The sequence below is a fragment of the Onychostoma macrolepis genome, chromosome 01 (assembly GCF_012432095.1).
Source record: "Onychostoma macrolepis isolate SWU-2019 chromosome 01, ASM1243209v1, whole genome shotgun sequence".
NCBI lineage: Eukaryota > Metazoa > Chordata > Actinopteri > Cypriniformes > Cyprinidae > Onychostoma > Onychostoma macrolepis.
Genome location: NC_081155.1, coordinates 41,040,538 through 41,058,098, shown reverse-complemented (window position 1 = coordinate 41,058,098; position 17,561 = coordinate 41,040,538). Strand labels below are relative to the sequence as shown.

General features: G+C 35.6%; 1 protein-coding gene across 1 annotated transcript in view; it reads right to left on the bottom strand.

Moving 5' to 3' along the window:
* The window catches only part of klf7a (Kruppel like factor 7a), a 44,501-nt gene that overhangs the window by 5,940 nt on the left and 21,000 nt on the right, over window positions 1–17,561 (bottom strand). Inside the window, exons 2-3 of the mRNA XM_058779183.1 lie at window positions 9,047–9,659; window positions 4,229–4,352 (exon numbers count right to left, since the gene is read on the bottom strand). Of these exons, the coding sequence (XP_058635166.1) occupies window positions 4,229–4,352; window positions 9,047–9,659 (737 nt within the window). The remainder of the gene's footprint in view (window positions 1–4,228; window positions 4,353–9,046; window positions 9,660–17,561) is intronic.

Here is a 17,561-nt window from a genome sequence, read left to right as displayed (position 1 = left end):
AAGTTTGAATAGTGCACTATAATGTCTATGTTCAAAACTGTGAGTGACAGTTAAGGGGTTAAATAACATTGGTAACATTTTGGTTATGGAACACTAGTTGCTTATTACCATGCATATTACTAGCATTTTGGCTGTTTATAAAGCACATATTAATGCCTTATTCTGCATGACCATATTCTAGACATCTTAACACTACCAAATACCCAAACATAACTACTACAACAACTAAACTCACAATTTGCTGCTTATTGGTAGCAAGAAAGATCACTTACTACCAATAAGCAGCAGAATTATGAGTTTATTGAGGGAAAATTCTTAGCTAATAGACAATATGTGTTCCCTAATCTAAAGTCTTACCATAACTTTTTACAATATTGTTTCAAATAATTTTTTTAATGTCAAAATAAATAAAAAATGTGGTTGTCCAAATAATAAATTGATTAAAATTAACAACAAAAAAATCATTGTTTAACTTTATATTCTTGTGAATAATGTAAAATATATTTTATAACACTATATGAATAATGGTGTATAAATAACAACTAATTATATATATTGTCTGAAGGAATTAAAATTATAATTTTATTATATGCATTATTATTGTTGTTATTATTGTTATTATTATTATTATTATGCAGCAATATAATAATAATAATAATAATAATAATATTATTATTATTATATTATTATATTTTTTAACATTATCTTAAAGCTAAAAAAAAAAAAAAAAGATTCTAGATAAACCTATTGATTGTTGGAGCATCTTGACCTGTCCCTAAGACATATGCTTTCATGCTAATTCTCACCTGTCCTGGGGCCTGTACCATGAAGCCGGTTTAGCTGGCTAGCCAGGTAAGTTTCAGTTTAGTTTTAGTTTAGCCAATCTTGGATTTTAAGTACCTTGAAAGTGGCTTGGCTTTTAGCTGCGTTCACTGCCATAGTAACTTACACTCCACAACTAACCTGCTCCGGGGTAGGTTATGTTCTGAGTTAGAGATCTCAAACTGAAATTGGACCAATCAGATGTGAGCAAAGTGACATGTCTGACACAAAAAAGTCACTCCCTCAGTTTCTCTTACTCCAAATCAAAGGGCACTATGACTAAAAAAAAAAAAAAATTGTCTGGCCAAAACAAAAAATGTAGTTATTTTATATGATTTATATAATTATATGATTTATATTATTATTAATCCATTACACACAAGCAATTTTAGTTTAACAGTTATTATAAATCATTTATTTTAAATGAATGCTAATATATACAGATTGTATATAATATAAATAAGCTGTAGAATCAATAGATAACGCTTTAAAAATGACTACGTGACCTTACATGTTCGAGTCTCTATCGCTGTATATTTCCAACTATATAAACTAACTTAACAAGTTTCACTTGTGACTGCACTGATAAAGCAAGATAATTTCTTTTATTTGTCTTCTTTCATGAACAAGTACTTTTTTCATTGTAAATGCATTGAAGAATATGATGAATTTAAATCTCTTAACCTTTAACCTTTAACCAAGGCTCGTGATTGGCTGTTCGCCAGTGATGTCACACATTCATGTGCACGTGCTCCACAAACTCAGGATCAAAGCCTGAGTTGACAAAGAAAGTTGATGATCAGCATCATGGTACCAACAAAGCCAGATTGGAGTGGTTTGGTTTTGTCAACTCGAAACTAATCCTGTAACTCTGAATTTGTTCATCTACCATCATGGTACAGGCCCCTGGAACAGCAAGGGGAGGAACACGAACAACAACAACAAAATCATTGTAATGGTGTATAAATAACTAATTATATACATTGTCTGAAGGAATTAAAATTATTATTTTTATTATATGCATTATTATTATTATTATTATTAAGCAGCAATATAATAATAATAATTATTATTATTATTATATTTTTAACATTCTCTTAAAGCTAAAAAAAAAAAAAAAAAAAAAAAGAGCATAGATAACCTATTGATTGTTGGAGCATATTGACCCGTCCCTAAGACATATGCTTTCATGCTAAGTCTCACCTGTCCTGGAACGGCAAGGGGAGGAACACGAATTGGGAAATCAAGGGGTGTGTTTTTGGCAGGATCGGACAGATGGCAGATCAAGCCACTGCCAGGAGGCACCAAACCAGCTGGTGTACCTCCACCCTCTTGCACACCCCCACCCCGCTGTCCTGACAGGGGGTCCGGACACGGTCGGGCCGGATTAAGAAGGGGCCTGAGGGCCACGGCTACAGGTCTAGCATCTCGTTCTACTGTATTTACTGTTCAGACGAGACGGGGAGCCCCTCCGCATGCTGCTCTCTACTGTTCCCGTCAACTCCATCATTGTAATGGTAATCCGGGGCTCCCTCGACAACAGCAGAATGGATTCCCCAAGGTGTACGAGCAGCCAGGATGACAAGAGAGGGCGGAGCTGAGCTCAAAGTGAGATACGCAAGTCTAACAAGCATGAAGGACCTATTTATACATCAAAGCGAAGACGAGTTAAGATTCACTTCAGAGGTGGAAGCTCTTGGTCAATACCAGGAGGCAACTGTCTCGCAGGCACTGCGCCCAAATTGAAAATGTTCTGAAAGAAAGCACAGATCTGCGTGCTTAGCTTTGTACCCAAATGGAAATGCATACTTTTTTATATTTTATGATGTTTATGAAATTAAAGTACTTCCATGTAAAGTATGTTGGAACATTTAGAGCGTACCAGCATGCATTTGCATTGATTACAGCTTTTGTGTGGAGCGCCCTGAATCCTTCAGTTTAGTAATGTCTAAGACAGAACTGTTAGCGCTGGAACTAAGGTATCACTACTGGTGTAGATGTCTTCAGGTAAATAATATGTGATTTTAGGCCCAATTTTCTAAGATTGCGGTCAAACCCCCAAAATCTGAGGCAAATCGTTGCTTGTTCACGTGGCTGTTGATGGATTATCAAAGGCTCGATCTGAGAGAAGTGGCGATTCCTGAGCAAGCTAAATATCTGGACCTGTCTGTGAAATGTGTTTTGACTGGAAAAGACATCAGCGAAGATCTACAGATATAGCCAATGAGAGAGCATGATACAGGGCAAGGGAAATTTCAGTAGATTGTAGATCTCTTTGAGGAGCACTGGCTGTTATCAGACTGTTTGTGCATACAAAAATCTCACTGGATTTTTACAATTAATGGCAAAATGTAATCTGATATTTGGTATAGAAATAACTGGCTTAAAACCACTTTTTGTTGGTGAAAATACTAGTAGTGTGTGTATAGTACAATGCAATGCTGGGAATCAAATAAATGAGTGACACTTTCTTTCAACAAGTTTGTTCTGTGTTGTCTTGTACCTGACTGTCCAAACAAGCTGATTCACTAGAATGAATTCGACCTCTCAATTCAGCATAAGAAAGAAAGAAAATATTTTAGCTTCCACAACACTAATGCAGCAGATGACTCAACTTGTCACTCACCACGCTGACTCTGAAAGCTTATCTACAAGACCTGGTGAATACAGAGAAACCATTGTCTGAATAGCAGATGTTTTTAATCATTAAGCTACATCTACTGGCACAGGTGACAGGTGGACCATACAGGTTTGAAAATGAAATGATTTCAGATTATTCATCACATTTTTAGTCCCAGGACATCTGTTAGATTTTGCCATTAAAAATAATGTTTAAGATATAAATCAGGTTACACAAATTGCTGACCAAATATTCCCAAAATCCCTTCAAGGTGCTATAACTAAACGAGGCTTAGTAAGAATTAAATTAGGCTGATTTGTTTTTATTATTGAAATGACAAAATACTGTAGTATCATAAAATAGTAGTTTCTTTTATTAATTATATTATACTTATATAACTATTACTTATTTATACTTTTTTTTATTTTTTATATTTCATAATTACAAAATAGTATTATTGCATTAATATATACAGGTAAACTATCTACCTTAGGTGCTGGTCACCATTACATTGTCTTGCTGTGTACATTTTAGAAATTAGTAATATTACATGTACATGTCTCACTCATATTGCCTGTATGATAATTATACAACAATGAAAAATATATAAATAAAGAATATGAAGTATAGCATTGTCACTGTTTGATGTCATGTCACACTTCATATTATGATGTGTAATATTATAATACAAGGTATAATAAGTTGTAATATGAAATTTAAAAAATGTGACAACTCAGCCAGCATTTGTAGGCGTCACACAGGTGTTCGTCTGTTGTTTTGACTCACCTGTCGCAGTGATTGCACTTGAAAGGCTTGGCGCCGGTATGTTTGCGGTAGTGCCTCGTCAACTCGTCGCTTCTCGCGAACCGCCATTCACAGCCTTCCCATGAGCACTTGTACGGCTTCTCCCCTGATACGGACACACAAACAGACGCACACACACCTGATTAAAAATGCACTTTCTTCCTCGTGGGGCCTTGAAATCAGCGACTCGGTCCAGCCAGCCGTCTAATTCATTTGTTTTAAGTTGATTAGCCTATCGGAAGAGTGTTGACACAATTGGAGTTTATGAAATACATGATCGTCATTAGAGCGCACAGCTGTCGGACCAAATGAACTCGCACTAGATGAGCTTCCAATGAGATCTTCACTGCGTTTAACAGATGTGAGAGGCTGCGTTCACATTTTTGATGTTATGTTTTCGTTGTGGATGGGAGCTGCGGTTCGTATGGGGTCTCATCGCTCGTTCATTAGCGCTGCTGAACGTAACGTATGAAATGGGGGGCAGGCAGAGTTTATTTGGATCTCTGGGAGAGGTGATAATTGGAGTAGTAATGATGGGTAATGGGGAGGAACCTCATATTTACTGTCAACCAGCTGGCCCTGTCTCCACTGTTTGCCACATCTACAAATCTTCTGAAACAAGACTGTGGCTTCATATAAATTGCTTGACAATAAAATAAGTCAGATTTTCATGCAAAGACGGCTCCCAAATTTAACTAGCAGTCATTAAATCAACATTAACTCAAATATGAAATCAAAATTGACCCTATTTACTATCTTAATATATGTTAGTCTATAAAAAAAGATTAGAAAAAAAAGATGATTTTTTAATTTAAAAAAATAAATAAATAAAAAAGTCAAGCAACTTTAATTTGTACTGACATGTGATATAATGTTAACAAATAACCAAGTAGTTTCAGGAAGGAAGTACTAGCATTTACAAATTTGTTTTACCCATGCAATTGATTGATTGATTGATTGATTGAAAATGATCATTCTTAAAAAAAAAAAAATAATAATAATATATATATATATATATATATATATATATATATATATATATATATATATATATATATATATATATATATATATATATATATTTATTTATTTATTTATTTTAAAAGCCTATTTATTTATTTATTTTAAAAGCCTATTTAGTTGTCTATTTAAAATGTTATTTTATTTTAATTTTTGTTAGGTTATTTATTATTTTAAAACCTATTTAGTTATTTGTTTATTTTAAATGTCCTTTATTTATTAGGTTATTAGATTATTAGGTTATTAAAAGCCTATTTATTTATTTGTTTATTTTAAAAGAATATTAAGATATTTGTTTATTTTAAATGCTCTTTTATTTATTAGGTTACCTACTTACCTATTTATTTATTTATTTATGTATGTATTTATGCATTTATAAAGACTATTTATTTACTTATTTTTTTAAAGCCCTTTTATTTATTTAATTTAAAAGCCTATTTAGTTTATATTTATATATTTATGTAGTATAGTATATTTATTTATTATTTATTTTTAAAACCTATTTATTTATTTACTTATTTTTAATTTAAAGCATATTTATTTATTTATTTTTAAGTTTATTTGTTTTTGTTTTTCTTATTTTAAAGCTTATTTATTTACTTTAAAAATGAATTTAATAAAAAATGTTTAATGTTTTACTTGGAAACAGATACCGCCATGCAAGTAAAATGGAGTGTGAATTAATTTCGTGTCGGCTTGTTGTTTAGCATGAAGGACCTTCCATGACGGCCACACTTTCATTCTGAGCCATAAAAACAACAACAAGTTATATTTAGATCAGAATTTGAGCGCTAAATTGCGTTCCCTTTCACACACATTCACAAGCTAGCCACATTAAGCAGGACAGGTTTAGACCTGCGCTCCCTACGACCGCAGCACCAGCCAATTAAGTCAGGGAGGCATGGATGCTCGAGTTTGTCGCCTAGCAACCAGGCAGGAGCGTAACGTAGGAGGCAGCAGTGGAGCCGGCTCGATCTGGCATCGTCTGTCCCTCTGTGCCACCAGCCAATTACGGCTCATGCTGGCAGGGGAGGATGCAGTTGCCTGGCAACCGGGATGTTACATGATACACGTATGTACAAGTGGATATATGTGCATATGCGCAGTGGGAATGAAAGTGCACAGACGAGGCTAGTGGTGTAAACTGAAACCAGTGCCGAGACCCGAGAATCGTTCCCAATTATAGAGTCCCGTTCAGAGACACACCAGTTGCCTGGCAACTCCCCACCCCCATCACACAACCTTTCCTCTCTCACACACACTTTTTCTCTCTCTCTGCACCCTTACAGGTGCCGGAGTCTCACTTAATTACATTTTCTCAGTTAAACTGCAGACAGAAAGACTCATTATGATCTGTGCGGCTCACGGTGGCACCAAGCAGAAAGCCATTTTCTGCCCTTCACCGCTCTTCCAAGTTTTTTACGAATCAGACTTCGTTATAATGGAACGCAGAGCAACAGACAAAGTGGAAACGAGTGCCGCCACGGTCCTCCCTTTACCCCTCCGCGTCTCCCTGAAAACCCGCTCTTATCTCTTTCCCGAACGCCATTCATAAAACGCTCCAGAGGGCAATGTCATTTCCATTCACGCTGCCTTCGTTTCTGTACAAATCTCAATCACAGAATTTGTCCAAGTAATAACGCCTCCGAAATAGGATTTTGCTAATTGCAAACAAGTTGATGAATCGTTTTGGCATCAGATTTGAACGTAGCTCATTGCTGCTTTGTTTTTTGGACAAATGCAATACGGAAATACAGAAATTGCTCAAGGACTAAAGATAATGAATTATGCAGTTTTACTTAGCAAAAAGGAATTGAAATTTGCATTATTGTGTCAAGCAAGCACAACAGCACAGTTTAAACTGTTTTTTTTCCCCTGCAAAAGTATATGATATGATATATGATATGATATAATAATATAATTATTATATAATAGGTTTTTGAGTAAAATCATCTAAACATTCTGTAATATATTGTTTGGTATCAGAGTTTATTGCAACTCATTGCTTCTTTCCTTTTTGCAATATAGAAATTAAAAAAATTATCAAAGACTAGAGCTAATGAATAATGCAGTTTTAGTTTGATTTTTCTGCAAAAAATATAATATAATATAATATAATATAATATAATATAATATAATATAATATAATATAATATAATATAATATAATATAATATAATATAATATAATAATATTATGTTTTGAGTAAAATCATTGAAATATTCTATAATATAGTGTTTGGTATCAGAGTTTAATGCAATTCATTGCTTTGTTTTTTTGAATAAATGCAATATAGAAATTGAGAAATTGATCAAAGACTAGGGCATGAATAATGCAATTTTATATTATATTACATTATATTATATTATTAATTATATATTTTTTTGCACATTTAAAATATGTAAAAAAACAACAACCCAGCTCTCAGATATGTAGCTCTCAAATATTATTTGTTACAATATATTTAACGAATGTTGATTTTGGCTTTTGTGTCTCATTCACATCAAACATGGTGTGACGTGTCAAGCTTGACTATGCACAAATTAGACTTAAGAACTATGGTGGACAGTAAGATTTTCAGAGAATTGTTACTTAAAGCTACTATATGACTTCCGAAAACTTGGAAAATGCACAGGTCATATCAAATACTTTTATGGTGCTTTCTTGTCCTTTTTGGACCTTGACAAGGTGTCCTGGTATTCTTGTGCATCCTGGACCGTCAATCCTCATGTCATATATACGTCCTAAATACTTTCTAATACATCAGAAGGGAGCCATTAACATGTGGCATGTTCTGGTTTCGAGAAATGTGGATCTGCTCTGGTGTGTTAACAGGCGTGCAGCAGACATAGGGAAATATACAGGCGAGTACGTCTCATTCCAGCCGGTCCATCCATCATGAGGCAGTTATTCACTCCGTGGACAGCTTTGGGACAGCAGTCTGAGTGCTTTTGGATTGAGATCGAAGAGACAGAGAATTATGGCCGTTTCCTGCACCATTCGAATCTGCTGAGGAAGTACTGTCGCAACCTTGAGAAAATGTTTGCCGCCGAGGGGCCGGACAGGCACGCTGCCATGGCGACGACGAAGTACCATTAATTACATCAGCTTGACGCTTATTGTGTAAAATAAGATTGATTGCACAAGATAAGAAAATTAATAATAAATGTAGTGGAATTGACTGAATATTTCTAAATATATCATGTTATTACTGTAAGAGCAGGTTAAATGTTTATAACTGCAAATAAACAAAGACTTTATTAGATTAACACATATACATTATTTATATATATATATATATATAGGTTGAATGAATCAATCAATGACTCACTCAAAGAAAGTCATGTTTTCGTATCTGAATGAAACAGTTTTTCAGAACAAATCAATTCAATAAATGACTCAGTGACTCACTCAATAATGCAGTTAATCATTTCAATCAGTTTTTCAGAACAAATCGGTTGAATGAATGATTCAATGACTCACTCAAATGCAGTAATTTGTATTGTTCCTGAATAAATCAGTGTTTTAGAACAAATCAGTTCTACAAATGATTCAATGACTCCCTCATGAATACACTTAATTGTTTCATTCCTCAACGAATCAGTGTTTTTGAATGAGTCAGTTAAGTGAATGATTCACTGACTCATTCATTCAAAGACGGTCTACTTGCCACCTACTGGGGAACTTTGCAACATGCAGGACGAGTCACTGAAAAATGGGAAAACAGCAGCACAATAATCACTGCTAATAATTAGTGAATTTCAAAAATATACTTGCTTACCTGTATGTGTCCTCTGATGCGCCTTCAGATGTGAACTCTTGGTGTAGACCTTCCGACACCCGTTAAACTGGCAGCGATGGACCCTCTTCTTGTTCTCTGCCATCTCGCCAGCTCCCACGGTGCAGGTGCCGCCCTGCTCTCCGTCGCTCTGTGCGCCACTGCTGCCGTGCTGGGGAGAAAGTGGGACCGGGTGGGCCGCCACAAGCTTGGCAGAACTCAAGCCCACCTTTCGGGCCACTAGCTTGAGCGTGAGGGTCCCATCGGGCGAGGCACTGAGTGTGTGGGTGGGTTTGACTAAGTGACGACCCAGTTCCGGGGATGAGGGAGGTGTTAGGGAGGTGACGGCGTTCAGCTGGGCTGCGTTGACCCCTAAGGTGATGTCTGGGGAGGTCACAGTAGAGGAAATGGAAGAGAGGGTTTCTTTGCGTGGGGTGAGGTGAGGAGGAGGAGGACTGGGGGGGTTGTTGAGGCTGGGAAGGAGGGGGTCTAACAGGTCTTCATCCGCATCTTCCTTCATGAAGGAGGGGGTAAGGAGGCCGTCTAGTTCCTCGTCAAAAAGATCGGACAGCCGCTTGGGTTCTGTCTGCAGATAGCGTTCCAACTCCAAACATGTCTGTGGAAAAGATTTAGATGTTTTTATTGACCTGAACACTGCAAATGATTTGCCATTCTTGTACACGCAACACCTACGCATCATAAATGGCACAATTTATTAATATAACCTTTATGTAAAGCATTTGTAAAGCCATTCTTACATAGATTATTTTTGCCGTTCCATTGACACAACATAGTATAATTTTGTTGTAAAATGTCAAGACTTCATAAAAATATAAGACTTCATAAATTGAATAATTTATTCTTAAAAAACTGTGTAAAGCATTTGTAAAACCAATGTTGTGACAATCCATACAATCCATAAAAATAATTATTATAATTATTATTTGTAAAATTATGCTTGATTTGCTTGTTTTTTCATATAAAACTAAGTATTCGTAAAAAATTCTTATGACAATCGTTTGTAAAAACCACTTATGTATTTTTTTGTAAACTGACACATAAATTGCTTACTTTACTCACAAAACCTTTATGTTAAGCTTTCGTAAAAACATTCTTAAATTAATCAGTTTTATTTGTAAATTGTCGCCAAGAATGCAATACATTTTTCGTAAATCATTCTTACATTGTTCATAAATTATCATAAAACAAAGCCAGTTTTATATAAATGCATAAAATAATTTATTTTAGAATTACATCCGTATTTGAACACATTTATTGCACGGGTTTCATGATTTAGTCATCATAGTCGTAAAGCTTACTTTACATCCTTTAGGTGCTAGTAATATGGCCTCGGTCCTGTCACTGAGATGCATCTAAAATGCAGTTGTTACTTGATGCCAGATCCATTTCTTCTTTTAATATCACTTTAAATATCACATTTACACTTTGTTTGTACCTATTAAACAACTCAAGCAATTAAATGAAAGATAAAATCATCCAGGCTAATCTAACTCATTAGCGCTGCGTGTAAAGTAATTTTTTTTTCTTCAGACTAACCCCTATCTGGACTGTTAACTGGGTACTGAGACTGCTACTGCATATCATTTGCTTCAGCAGGTCTTCAGGAATAGATGGTTACACTGTGATTGATTACACAGGCTAGACTGGAGCTCTCTGGAGCTGAAGAAACAGACCTGGCCTGAATTGCTTGTTAGAGCGCTTTATGTGGAGCAAAACTGGCTCTTCAAACAGAAGGGGAGAGAGAGAGAGAGAGAGAGTGTGAAAGAGAAAGAGCCATCAGACTTGGATTCTTCCATTTTGGATGGGTTTTTATATTTCAGTATAAAGAATTGAGCTCAGAACAGCAGCGTCAACACAATACGATTTAATAGCAACTTATGAGCCGCTACTACTCCTTTAAGATACTTCAAAGGGGCCATATAAAGAATAACATTTTCTTTGTTTTGAAATTAAACAACACAAAACCTCTTCCAGTTTATACTATTTTTAAACTGCAAACTGTTTAAAAAAATAAAAACTGTAAAATGCTCTTTTACGACTGCTATATGTCATATATGACCTTATTAACATATTGGGGAGAGCCCATGTCAGACTGTGCACCATTTTTTTATGACTGTATGAGATGTATATATATATATAGCAACACTTATTTGATTAACATATCATTGCCAATTCTGCATTATATTTATGCATATGCTTTAAAGATATTGAAAAACCCACTGGAAGCAAAAACAGTTGGAAGCTCAAAGATGCAAAACTAAATTACAAAACAAACTAATAATTCCCCAAAATAATTGTAAACAAATAAATACATTTTTGTGACTATTACTAATAATAAAGGATGCTAGAAAAAAGCTATGCAATACTAAGTTACAAAACAAACAACAACAAATAATAATAAAAATTTGTCTATGTAAATAAGTAAATATGTTTTATTTTTATACTACACACACACATACATACATATATATATATACACATATATATATACACACATATATGTATATATGTATATATATATATATATATATATATATATATATATATATATATATATATATATATATATATATATATATATATATATATATATATATATATATATATATATATATATATATATGTTAATCTAATAAAGTCTTTTAGTTTATTTGCAGTTATAAACATTTAACCTGCTCTTACAGTAATAACATGATATATTTATATATATTTACATACATATACATATATATATATACATATACACACACACACACACACACACACACACACACACACGTATATATAAAAATAAATAATAATAGCAAATAAATACAAAAATTTGTATTAAATTGTATTAGTTTGGTTAGTTACAAAAAAAAAAAATGCAAGAAAAATGCATATGCCTACTTTGTAAATAAATAATTTAAAGTACATTTTTTGCATAGTTGTCTACAAAGGAGCAGTAATGTCAAGTTTATATTTTCTGAAACATTTCTCATAACATGACCCAAACCTTTTACAAAATACTAAAGAACACTAACCTATCATCTCAGACAAACTGGCCTCTAGCTATAAATGTCTCGCTTGAATCTCTGGCTCCAAACACGACGGTGGTTCGGAGCAGCTTCTGTTGCTAGGCGATGTTGTTTGCTTGTCATTTTATGAAAGGAGCGTCTGCCGTTTTTTCTCAGCGTTAAAAGCATTTTAATGTCTGCGCTGAACTGAAGGTTTCAGAAGTCAGGTAAACAGAGCATAGCTGAACTGACATTACCTGAGACGTCACCCGGAATATCTAAACACGACAGAAGACGCTATAGTTAGAAGACACAGATCCTCGCATAACCGTCTTAGAGCAATCTGCTAAAGGAACCATCTTGCTCGACTTCTTCAAAATAAATATTTGCATTTCTAAAAAATCTGTTGTTTTCCCTTTTACAAAAACACACACGGTTTCTCGCTGCGCCCTGAACTGATGGGTAATTAGTCACTTAAATGAAGCAGTAAAGAGATACTCTCCATTCAGTGAAAGCGCTGATGGGCTCGTGCATCTCTGTGCATGTTTCCCAGCTCAACCAATGACATTTAAAAGCCTCCACTCAGCACGCCGGCAGCGGTCCGCACTGTATGGGCCCTTTGGACGCACGCCGACACAGGAGGGATTGATTTTCTAATGTGCTATGGGGCTGCGGTGGTCTGGCGTGTCATGCCTGCATGCTGTCGAACCATCACACGTATGACAGGAACACGGGCAGACTGAGTTCATGGGAGTTCGCCTGAGCACGTCATATCGAGAAAGGGCAGACGTGTGCATATGTGTGTCGGGAAAAAGAGGCAGATACAGTTTGAAGGTGAGGCGTTTGGGAGTCAGGTTTTTCTTATCGCTCTTTCGCTTTCTCCGTCTCTTCGCCCCTCCTCCCACAGGCCCCGAGGAAGTGACATTCAGGGGATATTGTTACTTAAAATGGCAGCAAATTCAATGCGTCCAGTGCCGTCTGGGTCGCTTTGGGCCATGTGATTTAGCGGTGCGGTAGACTGGATGCCAATCGAGTCGAAAGCGACGCCATAAAAGCTACCCGGCGGATTCGTGAATCTCTGACAATTTGGATGTTTAATCAAAACTGATCGCAACTCGACGCCCCAGTTTTGCCATAAAATAGGCAATAAAAAGGCAGAGCGTTGCTCAGTTGGATAACAGATGGCTTGAATTTCGTGTTGTAGTCCCTGTGTGGGTCACACATGATCTGTGAGAGACTGTGACATAAAACAAACCTCAAGTCCCAAGTCAAGGTCATTCGGTGTCTTCCAGGCGTTTCATTGCAATCAGAAAGCCAAGCCAAGCTATTAGGTATTCATGAAACTGAGATGTATGAATTAGTATGAACAGATAGAGTGCCACACATAGTTTTCATCTGCAAAAACCAATTAGATGAAAAGCCATTAGAGTTACATAAACTTTCTAAAAAAACAGCTCGTCTAGACTGAATGAGACACATTCAAGCAAATAGCAGATATACACAACCCAAGAAACAAGCTGGTAATTGTAAATAGGCAACAGTTAAAACCATTTTACTCAGTGATTATTGTTTTTTTTACATTTTTTATTATTTATTTTATATGATTTATTATTATTACTATGAATAATAATAATACTAATAATAGCAGCAAAATAAAAGTATTATATTATAAACTTAACAATATAATTATAATAACAAAAATAATAAAATTATTGATACTAATAATTTTATTAGTATTATTATTAATATATTATTATATTAAAATTCAGATATAAATAGTTATAATAAAAAAATATATATATATTTATTTACTAGAGCATACAAGAGCAATGATTGATCAAGAACGCGTCCTGAAAGGTCATAAACTTTTCATTTTTAATTTGCTGATCCAATTGGTTAGAATTGGCCCACATGTTCTTTAGTTAAAAAAAGACAGCAGACAGATCTCTGGCATCTGAGATATATTTTTAACTATTTCCACTTGACATGCTGTCTTAAAAATGCAATATTCGAGGCACGAGATGCTTATAAATATGGCAAGATGTGATGCAACGGTAAAACATGCTGTTCTGATGCACATGTACATTGACAGGCAATTTAAAAATAGCACAGAAAGAACTCGTTCTACACTCAGCAGATTGATTTTGAGTATTTAAGCAGTCAAAATGAACATCCCCAGTGACAACCACTACACTAATGACAAAAACATCACCACGGAAACACAACAAACAAATGAAAAACATCATCTAACATTAACCAGGTGTGACGTTTCATCTTTTTGTCCGATCTTGCTCCAAATATCTTTTAATTGGCTGTTTAATTGGCTCTTTTAATGCAGCAGTTTCAACATTTGCTTATCGGCGAAAACCTGCTGTGTCAACATGCTAAAAAATAAAGGTTTTTTAATGGCATCTGTAGTTCAATAAAGAACCTTTAACATCCATGGAACATTTCCACTGCACAAAAGGTTCTTTCTATTAGAAAAAGGCTCTTTAGATTACTAAAATGTTCTTGGCGCTAAGAAAAATGATTATTTTAAGAACTGATCACTGAAAGGTGTTTTTGGAAACCTACAATGTTCTTTAGATGAGGTCTTGCCATTTCATGCATTGTGACTTTTTACACTGCTAAAGAGTTGGATTCTCATGCTAAACATAACCAAAGTCTCAAAAAATGATTTGGACGTATGATGGAGTATTTTCTCCTTCAGGGTTTCTGAAATCACCCCCACCCCCCAGCTTTCCCTTGGAATTGGGCTACTTTAACACTGTTGCCGCAGGTTGTTTTTCATGTCCACGGGTTGAAGCGATCCCAATAACATGAAATTTAGCCCCTGGAATGTGAATTTTACCAGGGGAACCTCGCCAAAAAACATGTATTTTACCTCCGATTTTTAATGGGGGACCCCCCTCGAAACGCCATTGGTCTAGTTTTGAGTAGCAACTGGGCGGGTTTTGTTGTGAAAACCTGGCAACCCTGCATTATGTCCACTTTAAACTCTTAAAATAAAGATTCCAAAGGGGGGGTTTCACAGTGATGCCATAAAATAACCAATTTAGTTTCTCCAAAGAACCTTTCAGTGAACAGTTCTTAAAAGAACTGCTTTTTCTTGGTGTGAAGAACACTTTAAAAATCTAAAAGAACCCTTTATTTCCCTACTATATAGAATCTAAAATTGTTCTTCAGAATATTAAAATGTTTTTTTATTTTTACAATAAGAAAAACTGGTTCTCTGAAAGTTTTTTTTTTTGACAACTCAAAATGGTTCTTCTATAGCATTGGTGCAAAAACAAACAAACAAAAACCTCCTGGAACCTACATTTTTAACTCTTTCCCCACCAAACAAGGAATTTTCCGGGTTTCTGCGTTTTCATTGTTATACATTCGGGGGTGCTATTACACATCTCCTGAATGAGTCCAGAGTGTGCTGATCAAAAACACAAGCGTGGAAGACGCGGAAAAGAGTGATCTTTTATGTAAGCATATATAAACATGCGATCAACAATAAACAGCATATAAATGAAAATTCCCTAATGTTATTGAGTGAAATGTCGATTCAGGAAGTGGTAAAGGACTGTGCAAGCTTTGTTGGTGCTGATGGAAGCGATCTACTGCATCTTTGCTTTGATCATCGTACTGTAAATGAACCAGATGTAGTATTTGATAAAAATGTGATTTTGCTCAAAATGTTGCTTTTTTAAATTAAACTCACCAACATTCAAGTGTTGATAAAAAAGAATGCTTGAAGCTAGAATAAAACAGATTTTTTTTCTTTGTTGAAAAGTAGAGACTCTGTTCTTTATTGTTGATGTATTGTTCAGATATTCAAACAACAAAATATTCTGTGGGCCATGAAATTTTAGTGAAAATGATCAAAAATTCTGGTGATGGCTTCCAACTTTTTTCAAAAATGCTGGCGGGGAAAGAGTTAAGAGTGCAGTTTGGATATGATATACAAATAGTACACAAATAAATAAATCATAATAAACTTCAGTTGCGTGTACGTATCTACCAGTATCTAATGTCACTGGGTGCAGAAACCAAGCAAGTGAAGACCCCCTGCCGGCATCTTCCACCACATCGTAGAAGAAGTGACTGTCAAACATAGTGAGGTTTGAACTGATAAAGTGAGTCATCTGTGACGTGCCCCGCAGCGAGCGCAGCTGAGAATATGAGAGCGAGAAATGCAAGGCCCTTCACTGTCAGTCACTTAGGTGTCCTTTTTTTGGAAGCCTGTCCATCGTTGTCGATTTGTGACCTGTTCCTCGCCGCGGTTTGGCGCGATCTATCATCTGTAAAGTGACGAACCTGGCTCCCAATTGGTTGTTATGGCAGCGATGTTGACACGTCTGTCTTCTGTAGTCGAACCCGCTGCGCAATTATCTTTTCTGCATCTGTGCACCTGTGACAACATGTCACTTCCTCTTGCATCTCAGTACGGCCTCCAGCCATCGAACCCATCGCAATACCGCCGTAAATCTGGCATAAACGGAGCAATGGGTGAGCGCAATATAAGACCGGCTATCGCTCGCACAATATTAAGTTTAATATAGGGTAATCTGATTTGAGAAAGGAGTCGGAGATACCCTCGTACAATCTTCCCCTCGCACCATGACGCTCAGCGGGAATACCGTCATGCGGCGCGCCAATTAACAACGAAGCACTGCCTCCCTCCAGCAGACAAAGCTAATAAAACAAGCTGGTTATAAAAATGAATGAGGAGCCCGTGGAAGAGAAGCAGCACCGACATCCAGACCAAATGCAAACAGCTGTTAAGCGAGTTGACAGAGAAATGCTCTATTAATTTTTGGGAGATGATTTAGCATCAGCTGTCCCCAGCTAAAGGCCGTTGGCGGCAGAGAGGCAAAAACATGGGAACGGGGGTTATTTGTCAGGACAGGTTGTTGATCGCTGTCCTAGAACATTTGTCAAAAGTGCTTGTGGAAAAATAATCTTTCTCTGCGGCTGGAACCTGCATTTTCAATTTCGCGAATGGAAGAATCGTTTGCTGCTAGGGACACGTGATGTTTCCATATCGGCCTCCTTTCAAAAGCATCTGCACTTAGATGCATTAACTCTTGTGCTGTGCTGAACATCCTTTACCTAATTTGGTCTTTTAAAAATGATATGCTTTATCACCACCAAATCTTGGATTCTATCCTTTTGTTGTTAACTTTTTGGAAAAATTCAAAGAATTCAAAGAAAACAAATTGATAAAAATGTTGAATCCAATATTTGGTGATAACAGCAGAAATAGAAATGCATGAGACATTTTTGGGGGGCGATCATTTTTGACCGGGAACACTAATTGTAAAAATGAAAATAAATAAATAAATAAAATAAAATCAATAAATTTTAGTCTGATGCATTAACATTAACTAGCATTTTAGAGAAAAGAAAATTTTAAAGTTAAAATGACCAGAACAGAGCGTGAGGGGTTAAAAGAGACATAGAATGGAATAAAATTTAAAAAAAAAAAATAGTAAGACAACATGCATAAT